At 41.9% G+C, this 20,791-nt stretch overlaps 1 protein-coding gene and 2 long non-coding RNA genes across 6 annotated transcripts in view; 2 read left to right on the top strand and 1 right to left on the bottom strand.

Moving 5' to 3' along the window:
• Positions 1-9,894, top strand: part of LOC133277868 (uncharacterized) — a 46,782-nt gene extending 36,888 nt beyond the window's left edge. Inside the window, exons 1-4 of one of the 4 annotated variants that reach the window (XR_009746380.1) lie at positions 652-1,043; positions 1,334-5,001; positions 9,253-9,285; positions 9,765-9,894. This is a non-coding gene — a long non-coding RNA (uncharacterized LOC133277868). Of the gene's footprint in view, positions 1-651; positions 1,044-1,333; positions 6,125-9,252; positions 9,286-9,764 lie in introns of those variants that run through there. The other 3 variants (XR_009746378.1, XR_009746377.1, XR_009746379.1) reach the window with 3 other exon arrangements.
• Positions 6,432-18,735, bottom strand: SLC13A2 (solute carrier family 13 member 2). Its single transcript, XM_061470071.1, has 12 exons — positions 18,532-18,735; positions 15,285-15,413; positions 14,821-14,957; positions 13,581-13,807; positions 12,715-12,895; positions 12,375-12,497; positions 11,238-11,459; positions 11,044-11,141; positions 9,923-10,044; positions 8,985-9,146; positions 7,901-8,038; positions 6,432-7,277 (listed from the first exon to the last, which is right to left on the bottom strand). The coding sequence occupies exons 1-12, from the start codon at positions 18,631-18,633 to the stop codon at positions 7,146-7,148; spliced, it is 1,773 nt and encodes a 590-aa protein (XP_061326055.1). The 5' UTR covers positions 18,634-18,735; the 3' UTR covers positions 6,432-7,145.
• Positions 11,372-20,752, top strand: LOC133277867 (uncharacterized). Its single transcript, XR_009746376.1, has 3 exons — positions 11,372-11,512; positions 13,659-13,820; positions 20,165-20,752. It is a non-coding gene; the product is annotated as an uncharacterized LOC133277867 (long non-coding RNA).
• The last annotated feature ends 39 nt before the right edge of the window (positions 20,753-20,791 follow it).

Below are 20,791 nucleotides of genomic sequence, written 5' to 3'. Positions count from 1 at the left end.
CCTCAGTAAGGCTGCAGAAGACACCAAGTTGGGAGGGGGGTGTTGGTCTGCTTGAGGGTAGGAAGACTCCACAGAGGGATGTGAGCAGGCTGGATCAGTGGGCTGAGTCTGAGGGAGCTGGGGGTGTTTGGCCTGGCGAAAAGGAGGCTCGGGGGGACCTTGTCGCTGTCTACAAATACCTGAGAGGAAAGGGTAGCGACATTGGTCTCTTATCCCAAGTAATAAGTGATGGGATAAGAGGAAATGTGCCAGGGAAGGTTTAGACTGGATAATAAGAAAAGTGTCTTCACCAAAAGAGTTGTCAAGCACTGGAACAGGCTGCCCAGGGAAGTGGCAGAGTCACCATCCCTGGAGGTGTTTAACGGATGTGTAGATGTGGCATTTGGGGACATGGTTTAGTGGTGGCCTTGGCAGTGCTGGGTTAATGGTTGGACTCCATGGTCTTAAAGGTCTTTTCCAGTTTAAATTATTCCATGATTCTATGTTTGGTCTTATGTAATCAGTATTGCAATAACAGCTACTTTGTTCTTAGTTGCGTGGCTACTATCTTAACAAACAGGAACCATGTTTTGCTGTTGTCCTCATGACACAAAGAAACTTGTTCTTGTAAAAAAAACAAATCAATTTATTCTTTTTATATTTTTTTTTTTACATATCTTCACTTTTTCCCTGTCTTCCCAGGAATATCAAACGATCTTATTCAGAAGAACCAGACACTTAGATCTGTTACAGTTAATCCAACTGGATTTTACTGTTTTATACATTAATTCGAGGAGCTAAGAAGGTGGGACAGTCTTCTCTGTCCCCTCCATTAATGTTTTATGACACAGGTACAGTGGGACAAGACAACAAGTTTCCTTAATGCCACATCTACCTCCTGTATAAATGGAACATGAACTGGCAGCATCCTATAAGAAAAATGCAGCAATACATTTTGTATAAGATTTAGTGGTTTTGTCCTTCTGTGACTTGGAGGAACTGCAGCTGTACTAGAATAGCTTCAGGATTTGGCTGACTTATGTATGCACCCGCCAGGGCTCCAGGTAAGAACTGATCTTGCTGGAGCAGAGAGCATGGGCATGTTTTGGAGTCATTCCCTGCAGGGGCTGTTCAGCAGGTACAGTAGGCCAAAAGTGGCACTGGTTCAAAATAGTGGCTAAAAAGATATTACATGCCTGACTGCACCTGGTGCAGAGGAAGCTGAAGATGTCAGTCCCCTCCCCTTTCCCCATCAGTTGTCTCGTATTTCTGAGAGACAGGTGTGTGGTTACAGTGTAAACACACCAAAGAGTTTTCTTCTAGGCTAATAAAGTGCATGGTTTTTACCTTACAGTATCTGTGCCAAAATAGAGAAACAGAGAAAATTCCTGCACTTCCACACAGCACGTGGGGAGAAAGACACTTGTGTCTGGAGCCAGGATGGCAGACAGCACCCGTCCCTCTGGCAGCTACACTTTGCTGAATGCATTTCAGAGGTTTGTTTTTGTCTTGTGTACACATCATCTTTTCTGTCCACTGTCAGAGCATCTTAAATGAAGACATAATGTATGACTGTGACAGAGGAGTTTGGTTTCTCTGTGCCATTCTCTGCTCTTTTGTGACTATGCAGAAGGACTCGTGCTCGCTGTGGTCGTTGCCTTTTGCCACTAATTAGAGGAAGAACTGCTCTGGTTTCATCCCTAAGCTTGCAAGTCTCTCAAAGTCATGATGATGTCACTATTTTTTATGTAGCCTGGATTATAAAGATGTAACACTAAAGGAATGACAGTGATTATTTCACGTTGACTGGGTGGTATCTTCTGAGACTACTATTTCTTTAGTACCAATTGTAACTCTAGATACCACAACACCACTTGCTTCGGTTGAAGGAGAAAAGAAAAAAGCACAGGTGTGAGGAAGTTGCATTGTACAACTGTGTTATCTGCAATGCAGACAAGTGATTTATGATTGCATGTTTCATGGAGCTGGAATGATATTGCCAGAGGTAAGAATAAAGAGGAAAATTCAACCTCCCTTCAGGTGACAGACATCTTAAAAAATAAAGAGGATCCTTTTGAATTTTCTGGCAAGTCTCATCAGGAGAGTCCTACAGCAAAAAGGGAAACGTGTCTTTCCCTTTGCAGGCACTACAACTGCCCCAGAACAACCACTACTCACTGTGTAAGATCCCTTTGATAGGCAACCAGGGAAACTGCTGCTGTAGCCACTAGCTGTGCCCAGGCTGCGTTCCCCTTCTGCTAGTGCACACAACTTGCTCTTCTGACATTGTGCAATTCCACAGTAATACAGACATTTGTTTCATGGACAACACTGACCACTTTTGCCTTATAGAAAGAAATCAGCTCTGTAATCAGCAGAATTGATGACATTTGGCGTCCTATGGCTTTCCTTTCCTTCCAAAGCATGGAAAGTCCCAGGTCCCAGTGGCAGGTATTGGGAAAACTTGAAATCGTTCTGCTTCTCATTGGCTGGACAGGGATCAAGGGAAATGAGACTGCTGGGCTGGCAAGAGAACCTCAATACCAACCTAAAGTTGGCTGAATAGTATAAACTTGAAGCAGTGTGAAGTTTTGATGGTTTTGTTGATAGTATTTAGAGCACAGTGTCATCTAACAGCAATCACAACTAGAGCTTTAGCAAGAGAGATGTCTTACACAAGCACAAAAGGTCTGAGCCTTCAAGCAGTTGCTTCTGGTCTGATCTAAATCATGTCTAATGAGACAGAAGTGTTGAACCCTTGAATTAACCGCTCTGTTCCTTCTCTGTTTTCAAGTTTGTGCTTTGGGGTTTTTTTCTTTTTGCCAATTTGAATCAATTACATTAATTTTGCAGCTCTCCTGTCCTGCATTGCCTTTCAAAAGTGTTCCTCTTGTTCCGTGACTTCCCCTTAGCTATTTAAAAGTGTTTTCCGAGGAAGATCAACACCAGCCTGGGTGCTTGGCCTTGTTTTGGGAACCTTGGGCATGCCCTGGTGCAGTGCCTGCAGCCACTAGATGGCACAGGGCGAGGGACTCTACACCCTGAATAGCAACCTGACGTTTTCAGTCTGTTAAGTATGATTAAAGGATAAATAATACTAAATGTTTCTTTAATAGGAGAAAATGCACAGCATTGACAGTAGTGATTAAGTTGTATTAAACAGTTGTTATTCTGGACACCAGGTGATTAGTACATTCAAACCACTTCATTTCCAGACTTTGGCACTTGGTCATTACTAACTCAAATCGTAAAGTTCAGTGAATCAAGTTGTAAATAGTTTTATTGGTTCCGTGTTGGAAAAAAAATAGAGTGTTGTGAAATTCCTTGATGTTTTCAAGTTACGTATTTCCTAAGCTCTTTTATGTCTATTTTCTGTTCTCTAGTTATTCATCATTGCAGAAACGATAAACTCTGTTTCTGCCTTTGCATACACTAAACCCAACATAGTAATTGAGAGCAGAGAGTTGTGTTCCTGAACGAATATGCCAAATGGAGAGAGCTGCACCTTTGCACTAAGATCATAGAATCATAGAATAGTTAGGCTTGGAAAGGAGCTTAAGATCAACTAGTTCCAACCCCCTGCCCCTGGACACACTGCTGACTGCATGCCATAGTTACCTGAGGGAGGAATTGGCTCCAAGCATGAGAGGGGAGCTGCTCTTACAGCTCGGGGAGAACGGCCCAGATTTACATACATGCTGACGGCTGCTGGATAAAACACTGGACCTTCATGTCTCTGTTGGTTTGTCTTTTGTTTTCTGAAATATTTTTCAGCTGTTTGAGAGTTATTTTATGTCTATTATATGATAAAGTTTCCTTCAAAGCAGTTTTTTGTTTTGTTTAATGAAAGCCTAGGAATTAAGTTGTAAGATCTAGATATATTTCAAGGTGTCAGCGCTCTACAACAAGGCTTCTTTAAAGTTCATTTTAATACCTTTTAAGTGACTGGGAGCAAGTTTTTGGTTTCTCCAAACCAAGTTGAGGATTAACTTTAACCTGTTTTGGCTTGAAAATGGACTGTTAAGTCTGTTTATGATTCCAGTGCCTGCTGAAGTGACCCTTGCATCACTTAAATGCCACTTTACAAATTGCTGGCAAGATGTTTATGATGAAGTGCCTTTCTCACTTGTAAGCTATTTTCATTGTTGTCTTAGCCTGCTTAACATCAAGCTGGTTTTCTGTGGGGCCATAGGTTGTAGAAATGCATATGTTTTACTGGGCTAAATCCTTGACATTCTCTTAGGTGTACATGTATGTGCCTGTAGAACGTGTGTGTGTGCGTGTGTGTGTGCGTGTGTCTGGGCAAGGCAAGGCAAGACAGCACCATAACTCCAGGGAAAATGGAGGAGGTGACTGCGAGTCACCCACTTACTCACTGGCATATACTGTGGGAAACCTGTATTTTGTGGTTTTGAAGAGCACTTGCTTTTTAGACAAGGCAGGCAAGGAGGCAGACAGCCCCTTCTGATTAACAAATTTATCACTTACAGCTCCTGTGTAAAACCAACTGAGTGTCAACCCCAAAATGAAGAGCTGCATTGGAAATCGCACCTAAGTACAGCAGGTGCTGAGCTGGCAGTTTCACAGAAGGTTGTGAAATTTGATCACACAATGGGAAATAGAGCCACTCCTTGAGGGCAATATCTGGAAACATAATGGGGAACCACCCTTCAAAGGTGATCTGTGTAATAATGGGGCTTAGAAACACTTTCTACCTGCTTTGCTTACAAAATGATGAACGTTTTTAATAGTGTTACTGGGTTTTGCACAAGCACACTATATTTAGCTGCACCTCAACTACTCCTGTGTTCAGACACACCCAGGGCAATAAACTGCCCAGTGCATACTTGCTACTACCATCACTTCAAGGTGGAAACTATTAATGAAATTATCTGTTCTGCTGATACCCTGACATTATTGTTGACTTCTCTGTCTCCAGATGACAGCTTTTCACCCCTGTTCTTCTGGGAGCTAAGCATCTGTACATCCCCCTTGTGTAACTTTCACTGCAGCCCTTTTCTGGTAAGTCGCTAACCTTGATATACTCATATATGCTAATGAACATGGAACACCCAGTGTTATTGCATTGGCCCCATGACACTCTGTGCTACTTGATGTCTCTCTTCTTTCTTCTTGAGATTGCCATAAAGATTGCACCTGTGCTCCTGCATGTAGTTATGCACACCACAGCCTCTGAATAATGTAGACTAATAGAAAAGACTTCAAAGAATCATAACACACTTTTAAAGGGCTGGAAGGAGAGGCTGATGGGATATGTTATAAGAATGCTCTATTTCCTGCTTAGCTAAGCAGTAATTTAGAAGGACATGTAAACTCTGGGCAAGTGTTTCAAAGAAAACAAAAAGCAAACAAAAGCTATGCACAGTGCCCTGATGCTGTAGACAAAGAGCAAAGAAGGGAGAGGCTTCCAGCAAATCATCTGCTTGAGTTTGTCATTTTTGGGTGCTCAGACACAGGATGAGCAGGGTAATGAAAATATTTAGACAGATTTATGTTATTTGATAGAGGTAAATGCAAAAGGAAAGAAGGTGAGTGAGTGGTTTAGCAGTGGCCTGAGCAAGTCATTATGTGATTGAAATCAATTACCCAGGAGCTCATTAGCAAAAGAGAATAAATGCCTTTCCTTCTCGTGCTGTGGATAGTTTATTGGATCCCTATCACATGTCAAATCAAACACTACCTTTCAAAGCCGCTGAAGGATTAATACCAAACTGTTCTTCCTGAGTAGGTGATTTTTCAGAGCAATGAAGCCATGAATGCAAAGGGAATCAGTGAGCAGCAGACACAAGAACTGTCTTGACAGTTGGAACTGGAAATAAACTACTGCAGGTCAGTGAATTCTAACATCTCATAAATCACATGTACACTGCACTCTGTCCTTGTCACCTCATAATTACCATAGAGAAAGAAAGAAGATTCTGAAGAGCATGCATGCTATTTTAGAGTGAAATTCACCCATGTTCACTCTCATTGAACCTGTAGGGTTCAAGTGGGACTTCAGAAATGCAATAGACTTTGGGCAGGCAACAACAAAACAAAGCATTTAGTGCAGGGTTCAAGGGCACCTATTGTATAACTGGTGTGTCTGAGCCCATTTATGGCACTAAGTGCTTGATTTGACAAAGTGTCTTTGGATATTCTAGTATCTTTGTCAGTTCAGTCATTAGGAACTGCAAGTCAGTTCCAGCAGAATAAGATTAAATATTTAACAGTATTAGAGGCTTTTGCAAAGGAAGATCTTGGGTTTGAGATCCCAAGAAAATTGGACTCCTAATAATGAAGTAATGATTACTTTAACAATAAGAGTAAATCAATTATGTTAACTTCTCTGATGATTTAAAGATATTTTAAGTAAGCCCACACACAAGCAGCTGGTACATGGAAGACAGAAGCACTGATATATAATGGGAAAATTCTCCATAACACAGGGGTACATAAAAAAATCTTTAATTCAATCATGTATATTTTAGGACACAGGGATTCTCTCCTTCTCAAAAGAATATTGCTCTTCTTATCATGACCTCACAAGCTGTAATCTTACATAAATAACAATGGGAGAGACATTCTAGGAATAAAATGGTCTTTTACATTCATAAGTGGACTGCAAATAAATACATTTCAAAGTAATATAGTGGGCTGACAATATGGGACTTGTCTGTAATCATACAGCACATGTCTTGCTGGGAATGCCCACAGAGAATTTAACAGTCATATACATCTTGAACACATACACAGCAGACTGTATACTCATCAGGATTAGGAGACCAGCAATGTACAGTCTCTTCTTTATATACACACTTCTCTTCTTTCTTGCTGCAGATTTCACATTCTGCAGGAGGAACTGGAAAAACAGTGTAGCACTTGGGGAAAATCTACCCTTGCAGAGACAGAAAACCTGAAGATACCTGGGACAGTTGGAAAGCCAAAGGTTACCTTTTCTAGGGTAACAAAATTGCCAGCTAAACAGCACTGTTAGGCAATTTTATTGCTGTTATCAACGGAGTGATTTTGCTTGTAGGTGGCTTGTCCTTTTCCACAGAGCAGGCCTGTCTCTTAACCAGTGCCTTGGCAAAACACACGTAGATGATAGTCTTGCTCTCGCTGCAGTTCCAACAGAAACTGTGTTGCTTTCGTGCCTCTCCATATTACGGGCATGTACCTGTCTTATTTGCCCAAGATGGGAAAGTTTGCAGTTGGAACAAAGATGAAGCCCAGGTGTTGATGGCTAGATTTATCGTCAGAACTCCTAGAATGTTGAGTACAAACCCAGATTTGGCCTGGAATTATAAAAGAGAAAGGTTACAAGCTGAACTGAGTTCTTTTTAATTCCTTGATGATTAGGGTTTTGTGTATGGTTAGGTTTTATCTTTGACCTTTTTTACAAGTCCATCATAACTCCATCCAATTACACCAAAGTTGGTTTTCTTCACAAATATAATTTGTATTAGGGAAAAATGAGTTTCCTTTGGATAAAACTAGAAGTTCTGAAATCCTTTTAATCCACTTTTGTGGGACTTTCTCTTCTGACCTGATGTCTGTCTCTAATGTTACTTTGGACTTCTTGGATCAATCATGGGTTAGAAAAGTTATCAAGAGACATGGTATCCTTGTCAGTCTTATCCTAATATAGTGAGAAAGGGCATCAGGGCAGCCTAGTGACATGGGCTGGGCTTTCCCCTTGTACCTGCAGGACTGTCCAGGTGGTTGGACTCTCACATCTCTATGATCTACCTTTGTCCTTTTCAATCAGTTAGACATTGTCATTTCTCATTGACAGCAAGATCTTACTGGAAGATGTTCAAGAGGCCTTGCCTTTTCTTTAAAAGCTCAAGGGCATCTTTGTAAGTGCTACTGTTCTTTATAATGATGAAAATTCTGAAAAGAATGGGCTTTCACTCACCATATCTATCACTTTGAGCTGTCCATAGGAGAAGACAATAGCATTAGGAGGAGTGGCCACTGGGAGCATGAATGCCAACGATGCAGAAAGTGTACAGGGCAGCATGACATAGAGTGGATTGAGGCAGATCGCTTCAGCCTGTGCAAGGAGGGAGAGCAAATATGATGGTTTTGATTGATAGACAAACCCACATAGAAATCTTTTGGCAGAGACTGTATTTGTTACGTCAGAAACCTCAATCTTTTACAAACACTGCAGCCACTGAAACGTTGGTTCTGCTTTAGCAAATTCCAGCCAATGTCTGTATGCAGCAAATGCAAGAAGTGATTTTGTGGTCAGTGCTTTGTGTTCCTGATGGTGGAATCTGATCACTCCTGCAGCATAAATTAATAATGGTTGTACTCCACTCTAAAAGCAGGAAAAAATGTTGCTTCAAACTGGTTAAGAACAAAACTCTGTTATCAGAGGAATCAGGGTAGCCCAAGCTCTGAAGGTGAGTGGTTTAGGGGTGAGACTGGTGCCTATGCAAACAGATCTTGGTGGAGCTTATTGCAGTTTCTGTGTGGAACCAGCTTTTCATGCTGCAGAACTGTGTCTACCCCAGCAACAGGAATCTGTGAAAATGCAAAAATCTGAATTAGGTCATAAAGCCTGACTAATGCTATCACCTTCAGAGACTTCTGGAAGGCCAGTGGTGGGAGTGAAATACAGTAATGGAATGTTGCAGGGAAGCAAATGCTGCTGCTGGTGCTGTCTCTATGCAGAACAAATAGGAAAAAACAAGTACAGCTGGCAGTGACCTCATGAGGTTGTTTAGGCCAGAAGGCAAAGTCTAATATGTCAATGAATTTAATCCCTTTATTTTTCAGCAGCCATGGTTTTAGAAGGGTTGAACTGAGCACAGTGTGTGTGAGTATATATGCATCCACATGCATATATGTACATTATAAATCTTGTATTCCTGATCAGATACATGAATCAGTGCTTGGCTGTGTTAGCCAGCTATTTATAATTGAGCAGATATATGCTTGGGAAAGAGTTGAAAGCTGTTGTTATAAGAGTGTTTTGAAATGCTGGAACTTACCATTGAAGCCAGAATAGGGAGGAAGAGGGTGGTGGTGGCCACATTGCTGGCACACTCAGTGAAAGTGGCAATAAGGAGACACAACAGGAGAGCAATAGCTGGGTGAGGGATTTGCTGCAGAGGACTCAGTTTGCTTCCTAACCATGAGGACAGATGAGACTCCTGTAACAGAGGAAAGAGGTTTGTCAGGACAGTAGGCTGGAGAGGAAATAGCCACATCACAGTCCAGTTACATTTCTCATATTGATTCTACCTTCCCTTCTTACAGGAGCTCACATGCAAACTGCTTTCTGTAGAACAAGTAAAAGGCAATGCTCATAGATACAATCATTTGGTAGGTTAAATAACAATAACATGCTTTCCCTTGCAAAGAATTTAAAATAAGAAAAAGGTACTGCATTATAGTATGTTATTGATGGCAAATAATTATTTCTCTGGTCAAGTCATTATTGCACATGATCAACATTCAGGTCTTTTTGTTTTAATCTAAACATTTTTATCTGCTGCTGAAGGTTCTCCAGCTAGCTCTACATTTGTCTTCTAATTTAATTTAAATCCTATTTCCATAAGTAGTTAGTTTGAAATAGTTTGGAGGCCCATCCTGGGCACATCATCTCCTCATTCTTTCCACATCAGTTAAGGTTTATTTAATAAAACTTTCAATGTGTTGGGGTAGTTTCTTAATCATCCACTCTTCTAGAAACACAGTTAATGTGCTGCCTGGATTGGTAGTACCATCCCAGTTGCACAAGCAACAATAAGGATTTGTTCTCATCACAGGATTCCTCCTAAGGAAGTCTGTCCTACTGCCACTAGCTGAGGAGATGCATGTTTAGTGCTACCAGCATGCCCTCTTGTGTTCTGGGAGAGCACTCGTGGAAAGCAAGATGGAAAACACCCAGGAAGACACAAATACCAGGTAAGCAGAGGAGTGTTACCTCGCTGCCTTTAGCTAAGGCAAAGCCACCTCCCAGCAGAAACACAATGTTCCATGGCATTTTCTGGTGAACTACTTTCCACTCCAGGAGAGCTGGGGGTGCTTGGATCCTTGGCTTGCTGCCTAAAACCCAGAAAGATTTTGTAAGCCATTGTTGCATCCTCCAGAGAAAAGAGAACTTCCTGGAGGGAGGTGAGTTTAGTCTGAACATCAGGAAACACTTCTGCCAGCAAGATCCAAGTAGACTGGAATTATCTCTTAAAGCAATCATCAACAAAGATTTAAAACTTGACTTGCAAAAATACTGATGAGTGATCACAGTATCACACAGTATCACAGTATGCTAGAGATTGGAAGGGACCTCGAAAGATCATCTAGTCCAATCCCCCTGCCGGAGCAGGAACACCTAGATAATGTTACACAGGAATGTGTCCAGGCGGGTTTTGAATGTTTCCAGGGAAGGAGACTCCACAACCTCCCTGGGCAGCCTGTTCCAGTGTTCTGTCACCCTCACCGAGAAGAAGTTTCTTCTCAAGTTTAAGTGGAACCTCTTGTGTTCCAGTTTGTACCCATTACCCCTTGTCCTGTCATTGTTTGCCACTGAGTAGAGCCTGGCTCCATCCTCGTGACACTCCCCCTTTATATATTTATAGACACTTATAAGCTCACCCCTCAGTCTCCCCTTCTCCAAACTATAGAGACCCAGCTCCCTCAGTCTTTCCTCATAAGGGAGATGCTCCACTCCCTTAATCATCTTAGTTGCCCTGCGCTGGACTCTCTCCAGCAGCTCCCTGTCCTTCTTGAACTGAGGGGCCCAGAACTGGACACAATATGACACAATATGATGTGATGTGTAGCTGCTCCAAAAGGCATCGTAGAGTACAGGTAAGAGGGATGGAAAAGTATGGCAACATATCTGGTAAGTCATGTATTCTCTCCTGAAGACTCCAGCAGCTTTTACAGATGTGTGTACTAGTGTCCAGAACGTTGCTGGGATAAGTGTTTCCTACTTAGTTAAATTACAAAACCAGAGAACTTTCATTAGCTATGTGCCTTGCCTAGCCTAAAGCATTACAGCTATGCAGGAAGAGCAGTTTGAATTCTTGTTTAATGTAAACGTACCTGTTTGGTCATTGTCTCTGAAACCGATCGACACGTCAGAAGGGATGATGAACAACAGAACCGAGATGAAGATGGCAACTGTAGCATCAGTGACATAGCTGCAAGAGGTCAGGCAGATATTCAGTTCAGCTCTGTTCTCATGTTCATTAAATCTAGCTTACTTTATTCAAAGTGAGGAGGAGAAGGGGTTATACCTCGTATCATTTTTGTTGAACAGAACTGTTGCCCAGCCTGGGATGAAGCCAGGATCTCTTGTAAACCAGAGCACTACCAGTAGTACAAAAAGGACCAAAACTGCTATTTCTGCAAATTTCATTGAGCCCAATTTCTTGCTCTCTTCCTTGATAATGTCATAGGCCTGTTGCTCCTTTGCCTTTGCAGAGGCATTTGCAGCACACCCAAAGTTCTCATGAAAACTAGAAGAAGATGGACAAGAAATATCAGAGAAATTTGCCAGATATCCTTAAAGGTAAGAATCCAAATGTAATACATGGTCATATTGTCTTTTAGATAGAAGTATTTATATATGCATATAGAAATCATATATATCATCACATCAGCAGCCATAGGTGTTGGATAGTAACTGCATTGTACTGTGTATTACCATGATGACCAGAGAGAAGCTTTGGGCCCCTGAAAACTCATCCTCTACAGACAGGCAGGGGTGCTATATGGACACATGGGGAAATAATGGCAATGTTGGTCTGAGTGACACGACTACGTGATCACCAGGAAGTAAACAGTTGCCAAGCTTTTTAAAATGATGGAAAAGGAGAGTTTTAAAAGTGGAATTTCCAGCTGAAAGTGGTGGTATTACATATTTCAGGTATTACAGCACTCTTTCAATTTAAAAGAGAGGAGGATGGGGATAATCCAAAAGTGATAGGCTAAGTATTAAAGTGGTAGGCAATGCAAGCTGGTGGTATGGGGTGATTAGCACTGGGAATGGCACAATACGAATCCTCTAGGTCTGGAGCAACTCTTGTCACAAAGGTATTTACCAAGTGTAAGTAGAAATTAAATTCCTGGTTTGAAGCACAACAGTCTTTCAGGGCCTGAAAGCAATGCTGCAGAACAGGTTGTATGCAGTTATAACTTCATGTTGTCATCTACCAAGTGTACTTAGCAGGGGTTTGATCAGATTCCTCAGAGGCAAAGTTACAGTATTTTAATAGATACTTAGTATGCTGCTCTGGTAGTGTCTGTTGTATGTGAGGACTTGTCACTTCTGTCTGACTTTCAAGCGTAAGCTCATCACTAGTGTTCCGACATGTAATGAATACTTGATAACAGGCCTGTCAGCTGTAATACAGTGTGTGAAGGGTACTTACTTAAAGCCCAAGTACAGTATCAGCAGCCAAATCCACGTCAAAGCCAGTAACAAGATCATGGTGGGGAAGGCAAAGGAGAACCAGGAGGCAAAGTTGACGATATTGCCATTTTTAGGAAAGAGCCTGTGGAATGCAGATGGCTGTTAGCATCCAAAATTCTGCACTCTTCTGTATTTAATGATTCAAAAAAGCAGAGGTACTGAGACCCACTAAGGAAGACAAGCTGACTTCCGAGAAAGTTACCAAATGGGTATTTTCCTTCTCTGTGTTGGCTGGAAGTCAGCTGTGGCAGAATGATGCACTTTAATGGGTATGTAACCCCAAATTCAGCCAGACTTACTCATCAACTTGTCCTTGCAGTATCAGATTTGGTGTTGTCCCAGTTAGAGTTGCAATCCCTCCAATACTGGCTGAGTAACAAATAGAGAGAGACATCCCCTTGCTGAGTTTCTTGTGTTTCTCCTCTAGCAGACTTTCATTTCTCTTTCTGTCTTCCTCGACTGTCAGGGCATAACTATTACCTAGGTCCCAAGACAAGAACAAAAGTGTTACAGGAGCTAGATTGGGTAGGAAAAGATCTTGTGCCTGCATAATTCAGTATTTCAAGGCTAGGACACAATAGACAAAAAATTCCAGGAGGTACAACAGAGCCAGAGGAGTTGGACTGAAGAGAACTTGTTCTGTACCAGCACCTCACTCCTGGCACTGAGATTTGCATTTTGAGTTGTCTCAAAGAGGGGAAGAAGGCAAGACAGCTGGTAAAGAGAGATTGTTGTATGATTGCATATCTTTGGATTAGAAAGATCATTTTAATCTCTACCCTTCTGGCATGAAATTTTCCCTCAGGAATTTCCTATTATCTGATAAGTTACACAGTAGATAACAATTGAACTAATATAACTATAGAGGGAAATATCAAACCTAATATAAAGGCTTCCAGTAAGTGAGAATTTACACATTTTGCTGTTTTGTTGATTAATTATCATCTTTTCATCTTTTCAATCTGTTTGTAACTTCAGCAAGTCAGTTGATCTTAATGTGCTTTTGTCTGGTTCATGGAAGAGCCTCTTAAATGCCATTGGATGCAGTCAGAATGCTTTGGGTACATTCTTCCTTCAGAATTTACTAACAACTCTAATGACAGTGAAGAAGGCCTCAGGTCATCCTCCATTACCCCAAAGAGAAAACCACCTGTAACCCACTCACCTTTTCCCTCTGTTTCTTTGGAGCTACCTGGCTTAGTTGACTCTTCCTGCAGTTCAAAGGCTTTATTGATCTTTTCAGATGTTTGGCCAGGTGAATTAGACCCTGCTTCTGACTTGTGCAACTGCTCCAGCACTGCTTGTGCTATTGGGACCATCATGGCAGTGGTGGCAGTATTGCTGATCCACATGGACAGGAAGGCAGTCACAACCATGAAGCCCATGAGAAGTCTGACGTGAAAAGGTTTGGAAAAGTCAGTTCAGAACTCAGCTCTGTGATGCCCTTTCTTCATTGCAAAGCTTTGCTTACAAAGCTTTTGGTCTGGAAACTGCTTAGTAACTCACACCCAGTACTTCCTCCTACCCTGGTCTGCTCTGGGAATGACACAGAAGATTTCACAGTTTCAGCCAGTTATGTTTTTACATTCTTAGCACTAGGAAAGGGGAAGCTGGGAGCTTGAAGCAGTTTATCCAGTCAGTGTCCTGCTTATTCTACATGCTTCTGAGGAAGACATTCCACCTAAACAACACATATTAATGTATTATCATGTATTTCGAAGAGGAAAGCTGAATTTGAGCCCAAGTGGCAATCAGTTTAAGCCATAAGGAAGATGATCTCTCTTTTTTTTTTTGGCATTTTATCCCCTCTATTATTTAAGATTTTCTTCATATAAAATTCTAATCCATGTTTCAGTATTACTCTGTTATTTGTCTCAAAATTATTCTTTAGATGAGACGTAGATTATATATCAGATGAAAAGGGTTTTATCTGGTATGTGTTTTTATTCTATTGCTTTGTAATTTCCTTCACTATTCCCTCTTCTTATGATCTGAGACAAATTAAATAGAGCCATGAAGCCTCTGCATAGCTTAAACTTCTAGTCTGGTAAACATTTGTTGTTTTCAAAACAAGCATCCCCATATTTCCTCTTCTCTCTCAGTTAGAGTATGTTTTTGTGTGGAGTCTTTCCTGACTGTCTAAAGCTGTGCTTCTGGCCAAGCCCAGCAGCACCCTTGTCTTTCTGGCACTGACTTATTGCTATTTCTCCACCTAAAGCCATTTGGCATTCCAGAAAGACACACCAGGTCTGTAACACATCAAAGGATCCCCATTTGCAAGGTCTGCTCAGGCACTGACTCACTTGGACTGTAGAAAAGCATCTGTAGGATACAATTTGCAGATTCACATGGGAGATGATGGGCAACTAATGCCATAAAGTCCTTTATCCCACAGTGTTACTCACAGGGCTGGTCTCACACCAGTGATAAGCAAGACCCGCAGAGCAACGCGTTTGTGTAGGTTCCAGCGCTCAATAGCGATGGCCATCAGCAGTCCCCCAATGAAAAGCATATTGCTGTCCTTCAGGTACTCCCGGCACACCTGTAACATGGAACAAGGGAGAGAAAACAGTGACAAGGAGCCAAGAAAGAAGGCATCTTCTGAGGGAGGATCTCGTTCTGGAGACATTAGCATGGAGTAACTATGGATTGCATCTCAGCAGTGGATTTGCTTTGATTCAGATTAGCAGCTCCACCAAGAGTTCACTCTAGGCTCATGCAAGTCCTGTTCTATGGAGAGGACAGATAACTGCTGTGTATCAGAAGTGCCATTTGCTCTTCTTTGCTCTGAAAATCATGTTAGAAATAAACCCCAAACAAGCTGACCAGCAAGCACACAGGCAAACATGTATAGAGTATGATTTCTTACTGTTGTTGAATCCATGATATTCATCAATGGGAAGAACAGGACAGGGAGGAGAGCTGTGACAGCCAACGGCAGCACTTCCATGCACCAAAACAGTGCCATCACTATGATAACATAACCACATTGGGCCTCCTGACAGAAGAAGAGTACATAAAATCAGAACAGACTGTACATCTTACTTAAGCTTTGAGAAAGCAACAGCCCATAACTATATTCATTGCCTGACAAAGGGGTTAGAGAAAATGTTATTCTCTGTCTTCCCCTCCTATCTATCCTCCTACCTATGCAGATCATAATCAACTGACAAGCAATTCAACAACCTTGTGAGGAAAAGATGGGGGCCTCCAATGGGGAAAACAAAGAACCATAGGAAAAGAAACAAACTGATGACTTTGAACCCTTCATGATAAGGCTTAGCAGTCCCTGCACAGGCTTCGGGATTTTGCTGATGGAGGTGCAGAAACAGGTACTGAGCCAGCCAAGGTTTCCCCACCTTTTTCTCCACGTGTTTCAGGACATGGCTTAGGTGAACCCCAACTCATTTCAACAGCCTGGATTCCTTGTACCTTAAATACCTTTATCTGTTCTTCACTGGATTTTTAGCTTAGTACAGACTTTGAAAGGCTCACTGACAAACCAGTCACAGACCAGTTTCAGCTTCCACTGACTATCCTTTGAAGGAGGTATGATCCCTTATTCCATGTTCCTCGTTCTGAGAAAACACTTTAATTCTTTGGAGAACCACTCCAAGCTTTATATACAAATATTTAACTTGGTCCCTATACACTAGATAGCTTGTCACAACCAGTTTTCACATAGATGAGCTGATGAAGAGAGTAAGGAAAAGTTAACACTGCAGGTTACAGTGTTTTCCTCATTTTGCAACTGGCACAATAATAAGTACCTGCAGATCCAAAGGAAGAAAACAGTGGTTGTGTGGGCTTACATTAAGGGTGGGCATGAATGAATGAATGAAATTCATATGAAATTGATCTCACCTGAATGAAAATGGAGTGATGCTAAGTAAGGAAACCATTAATGAAGAGATGGACATTGTAATGGTGAGATTACAGAGGATTAAACTGAGGAGCTAAGATAATGCCTGCCTGCAGGATCAAACTTGTGATGCTTTAGAACGTGCTGAGGACTTCTGGACATGGCCTGGAAGTTATGGAGCTGGTGAAGGGGAAGGATGAACAGGGAGGCTGAGAAGTCTGGAGGAAAGAATAAGATCACAATCTAGGTGGTAAATTACCAAAGCTGCAGGGTTGGAGAAGTAAACCTGAAAGAGATTAATGAAGAGATGACAAGATACCTTTCTGAGCCTTATTTTTGAATGACAGCATTCAAAACCTTAACTACACATCCTATCAAACACTTAAAGCAATTTTCAATATTGATGATCCTTTTTTCTCCCATTTTTCACCCTAACAGACACCAGTGGATGTCTTTTGAGAGACCCTGGCAGGGCTTTGGAACATATATTGTAGGCCCAGTGCTATTCTCCTCAGCCTGCTGTGCACAGGCTCCCAGGAGAAGCTGGAACAAGGCTTTTCACACGACCAGTTGTCCTGTAATGACATTTCTCTGTCATTAGACAAAATCTTGAGCACTGTTTGCTCTCATTTGTAATAGTTTAGTGCCCAAAGCTGTCATTATAGCACAGGTTAATAGCTCAACAGAAGAGAAAAATGTGAAATTCCACTCTGTAGTTTGTGTGCTCACAACCCCTCCTGCTGAGGCACCAGCTTTTCCTGCTTAACATACCACGATGCACAACCCCAACACAAGAAACCTTCTTACAGATTGCAAAGGGAAAAGTCCAGGACAGTTTGACTTTATTGTGTTATAAGTGACTACCTAGAAACCAAAGAGAGTCATTTTGAAAGAGAAACTGAACCAAAACATTTCATAGGCAATACAAAGGACTCATTGTATGGTAACGATGACTCCAGCAAGTAAGTTTGAACTCGTGGCCTCAGGATAAAGAAAACCCATCTCTCTCCTTCTGGCTACTTAAAACTGTTCTGAGCCACATCTCTTTAACTTCAGGAACCCTTTTGGCTATGGAATGTTAACTAGCAAAATAAGATTCTTTTTCCTGTTTTTTCTTCTTAGTAAGTTTAAGTGATACTTTAAGCTATTTTCTTTGCATAGCATGAGAATAAGAGGGCACTCCTCATCAGTTACCACATTTCTCCTCAAGCCAGTGCCATGCTCTCATTCTTGCTTGCAATCCATAGCTGCAAAGTCTCGGATAACATAGCTCCAAAAAGACTGCTGTGAGGAGGGAAAGGCTTTGGGACAGGCTGCATGAAAAGACAAGGAAGAACTCCTGGAGTGAGGATGGAGCCTGGCAAAGGAGACTAGAAACTGCGAGTCAGCAGGGATTTGGGGGCAAGCAGAGACCCAAGGAAAGAGCTGGGATTTGACGTCCAAAGAGCAGTGACAGGAGAGGTAGATTGAGACTTACTAATGCTGGGACTGCAATAAAAGACCTGAAAAGCAGAGATTAGATCTGTCTGCATGAAGAGATTGGGAGGCTGAGGAGTAAGTCAGAGCACTGGCAGTCTGCCTGCTCAGCACACTGCATTTGAGTGATCAGTGCCTCAGAAATACCTCAACAAATGCTACAGGGATTTGGAGTTAAGGAAGGAATTCTAGGCAAAGTGTCTTCTGAAGCTGGACAATTTCAGTTTTAAATCACTGTTTGGAAAGATTCTTATAGGAATATGCTAAAGAAAGAGTGAAATATTTATTACTTCATCCTCATGTATCAGAGTACCTTGTTCTTCTGACCAAGGAAAACGCCTCTTCTACCTGGCAGTGACAACAAGGGAAAAAAATGAAAGGAAAAAACAAAATATGGACTGCATTCTTTTAGGAAATCAGAAGGGGAATTAAAAATTGAGCCTTAAATTGTGTCTTAGGTTCACACGTATGAACTTCAGCACAGAAAGCCCTTTGCTACATCAGGCAGAAGCAAAGCAAAAGCCACAAAATCACTTGTCACTGAGCATTCTTCTAGAATATGCTATCACAGATGTATCTGTTTATCCATCTACATCCCATGGCTTCTATATTCCTTCACTACCAGTAGTCAAAGGAGTCTGCTCAGCAAACAAAAAAGATCTTCAAGCCGTAAATGAAGTGCCTCTGCGGAAGGATCTGTATGTTCTCAGCTCTGTCATTTAAAAGGAACAACTCTAAGGAGAGATTTGGAGATCAAATTCAATTTAAGAGGTCTTACCTTGGTAGGGACAGCCAGAGGCAGGGGAAGAAACAAGAGGGGTATAAGCACCACAAGCAGGTATTTCTTGCAGGCCAGGATAATCTGCAAGAAGCGCGGCATGGTGCTGGAGCTGGCCCAGTGCTGAAGGACCCTAGATCTGCTGCTGGAGGCTATATAAACACTTGGGAATATTAACCATTGACCTCGGGAGGTTGGGTGTTGTTTTTGGAACTGTAATCGGAGAAAGAAGGAAGAGAACAAAGAAGGGAGGAGACAGCAGAAAAGTGTCAGACCAGGTACTTTCTTCAGACAATCTTCCTGATAACTGCTAAATCCAGTAGAGAATTAACTCCTTGTGGACCAAGTAGGTTTATTAACAGCATCCTGAAATGAACTATGCTTTTTAATGAACACTAATGTCTTGTCTAATGCCTTCTTTGAGTAGGTACTGTTATTTCTTCTACAAAAAGAGAAACTGCTCCTTCATAATAGCTTGAAGGTCTGCAATACTCAAAGTGTAGAGCTTAGAAAGGTCAAGAAGCATTATATACACATCACTGTATTCACTGAGAAGTTCTTTGGGTAGCAAACCCCCACTAGAGCAGAGCTTCCAGCACCAAATGCCACATCAAGTCCCCATGGAGAAAGGGACTCACAGTCCTCCCCACCTGAGAGCAGGAGCACCCATCCTTGTGTATTACAGCCCTCATGACAATCCCTCTTTCTTCTACTCATAAGAGCAACCAGGGAAATACTAAGGTTTGGTCAGAACCCAAGCTCCCACCTGGCAGCCCAGTAGGTTATAAATCAGGCTTAGGGACAGAGAGGGAACCCTATACTCTGATGTAGCCTGTTGTATCTCAGTGGATTGGGAAAGACTTGGCCACAGTGAATCATAGGCTGGGGTTTCTTAACCTTGCTCTTGCAGGTCTATAGACACAGCTTCGGTAGCCTGCAGGGTGTCCTGGGCAGGGAGGTGAGTGCTAAATGATGAACAGTTCTTGGTCATTTTAGCAAGAAACTCTCCAAATCCAAGCAGTGAATTACTTGGTTCTGTGAATATCCAGGAGTGGAACTAAACTTTCCAGTCCCAAAGGGGGTGTCGTGTTAATGTCACTTTGATGCCTTTGTTTGGTAGATCAAGCAAATGCATACTTCAGATAATGATGATAACATTTCCGTTTTATTGGTATAAATTGTCTCAGCTCTGTTTATAGCTTACTCAAGCAGAGAGGAGCACAGACATTAGGTCATCTGATGTCAACACCACAAAGAGCTTCTGCTCTTTCCCTCTCTCACCCCTTTTCTGCCAGGGCTTGTGATTGAAAACCAGTGAGGTTTCAGCAGCCAACTCACAGCTCTCTTGCAAACTTGATTTAGGCATACTGCTCACAAGAAACAGCATCATATAACTTAACTGCCAGTCCTGTGCATTAGCACTTCAACCCTTGGTACAAAAACGAATGAGAAAGCACTTTCAAATGAATTATAGTCATATTTTTGCTTCTATTTAAGGTTGAATTAGTGGCTGAAAAGGTGCAGTGACAAAATCAGCCAATGGCAAAGTAATTGTTCTACTTTCTACTCTTATGTCCTGAGTTTGCAATGAAAATCTAAACTGACACCTTCTTCTCATATCTCTCTTATGAAGGTTGGCCTCCAGCTGCAGCATGGCCAAGGGGGAATAAGTAACAATGTGGAATGATTCCTGCCTGTTCCTTAGATGCAGCACATCCACAGAGATTTTCTCCACTGAAAGGTGAGTCCTGTTGCTTGCACAGATGCTATAACCAGGCTCTGCAAGTGTGTTACAGCAGAATGACTGGTTTATGTGTTCAGGGGCATTGGTCAGAGCTTCACTTGTAGCCCATTAACACTCCCTCAGTGGTGTCAAAGGACTGATGTCAGTTTGCATTAACTTGGAACCACTCCAGTTTATGTAGACAGGTTAATCTAACACTGAATCAGGTCCTTGGAATTAAAAATATAACTTGGTCTTTCCTTCCTGATCTGCTCTTCCAGTCAGACCAAGCCCAGCAGGGAACCAAACAGCACAGCCAAAACCTCTGTGTTGCAGCTCTAAGTTATTTTGTCCTTTCAAAACAAGTATTTTCTAATGTGCTGTGAATCAATAGGAGTGATTACACATTGCAAACCGCAACAGTTGTCAGATCCTAGTGCATTTATGGAATCCTAGAATGGTTTGGGTTGGGAGGGACATTAAAGCTCATCCAGTTCCAACCCCTGCCACAGGCAGGGACACCTTCCACTAGAGCAG

This window comes from Pezoporus flaviventris, unplaced genomic scaffold (genome assembly GCF_033815535.1).
Source record: "Pezoporus flaviventris isolate CSIRO_AGI_PZ_B2104156 unplaced genomic scaffold, CSIRO_AGI_Pfla_v1 ptg000063l, whole genome shotgun sequence".
Classification (NCBI taxonomy): Eukaryota; Metazoa; Chordata; class Aves; order Psittaciformes; family Psittacidae; genus Pezoporus; species Pezoporus flaviventris.
Note: the sequence above shows the minus strand (reverse complement) of the source record. Positions and strands in the feature narration are given on the sequence as shown.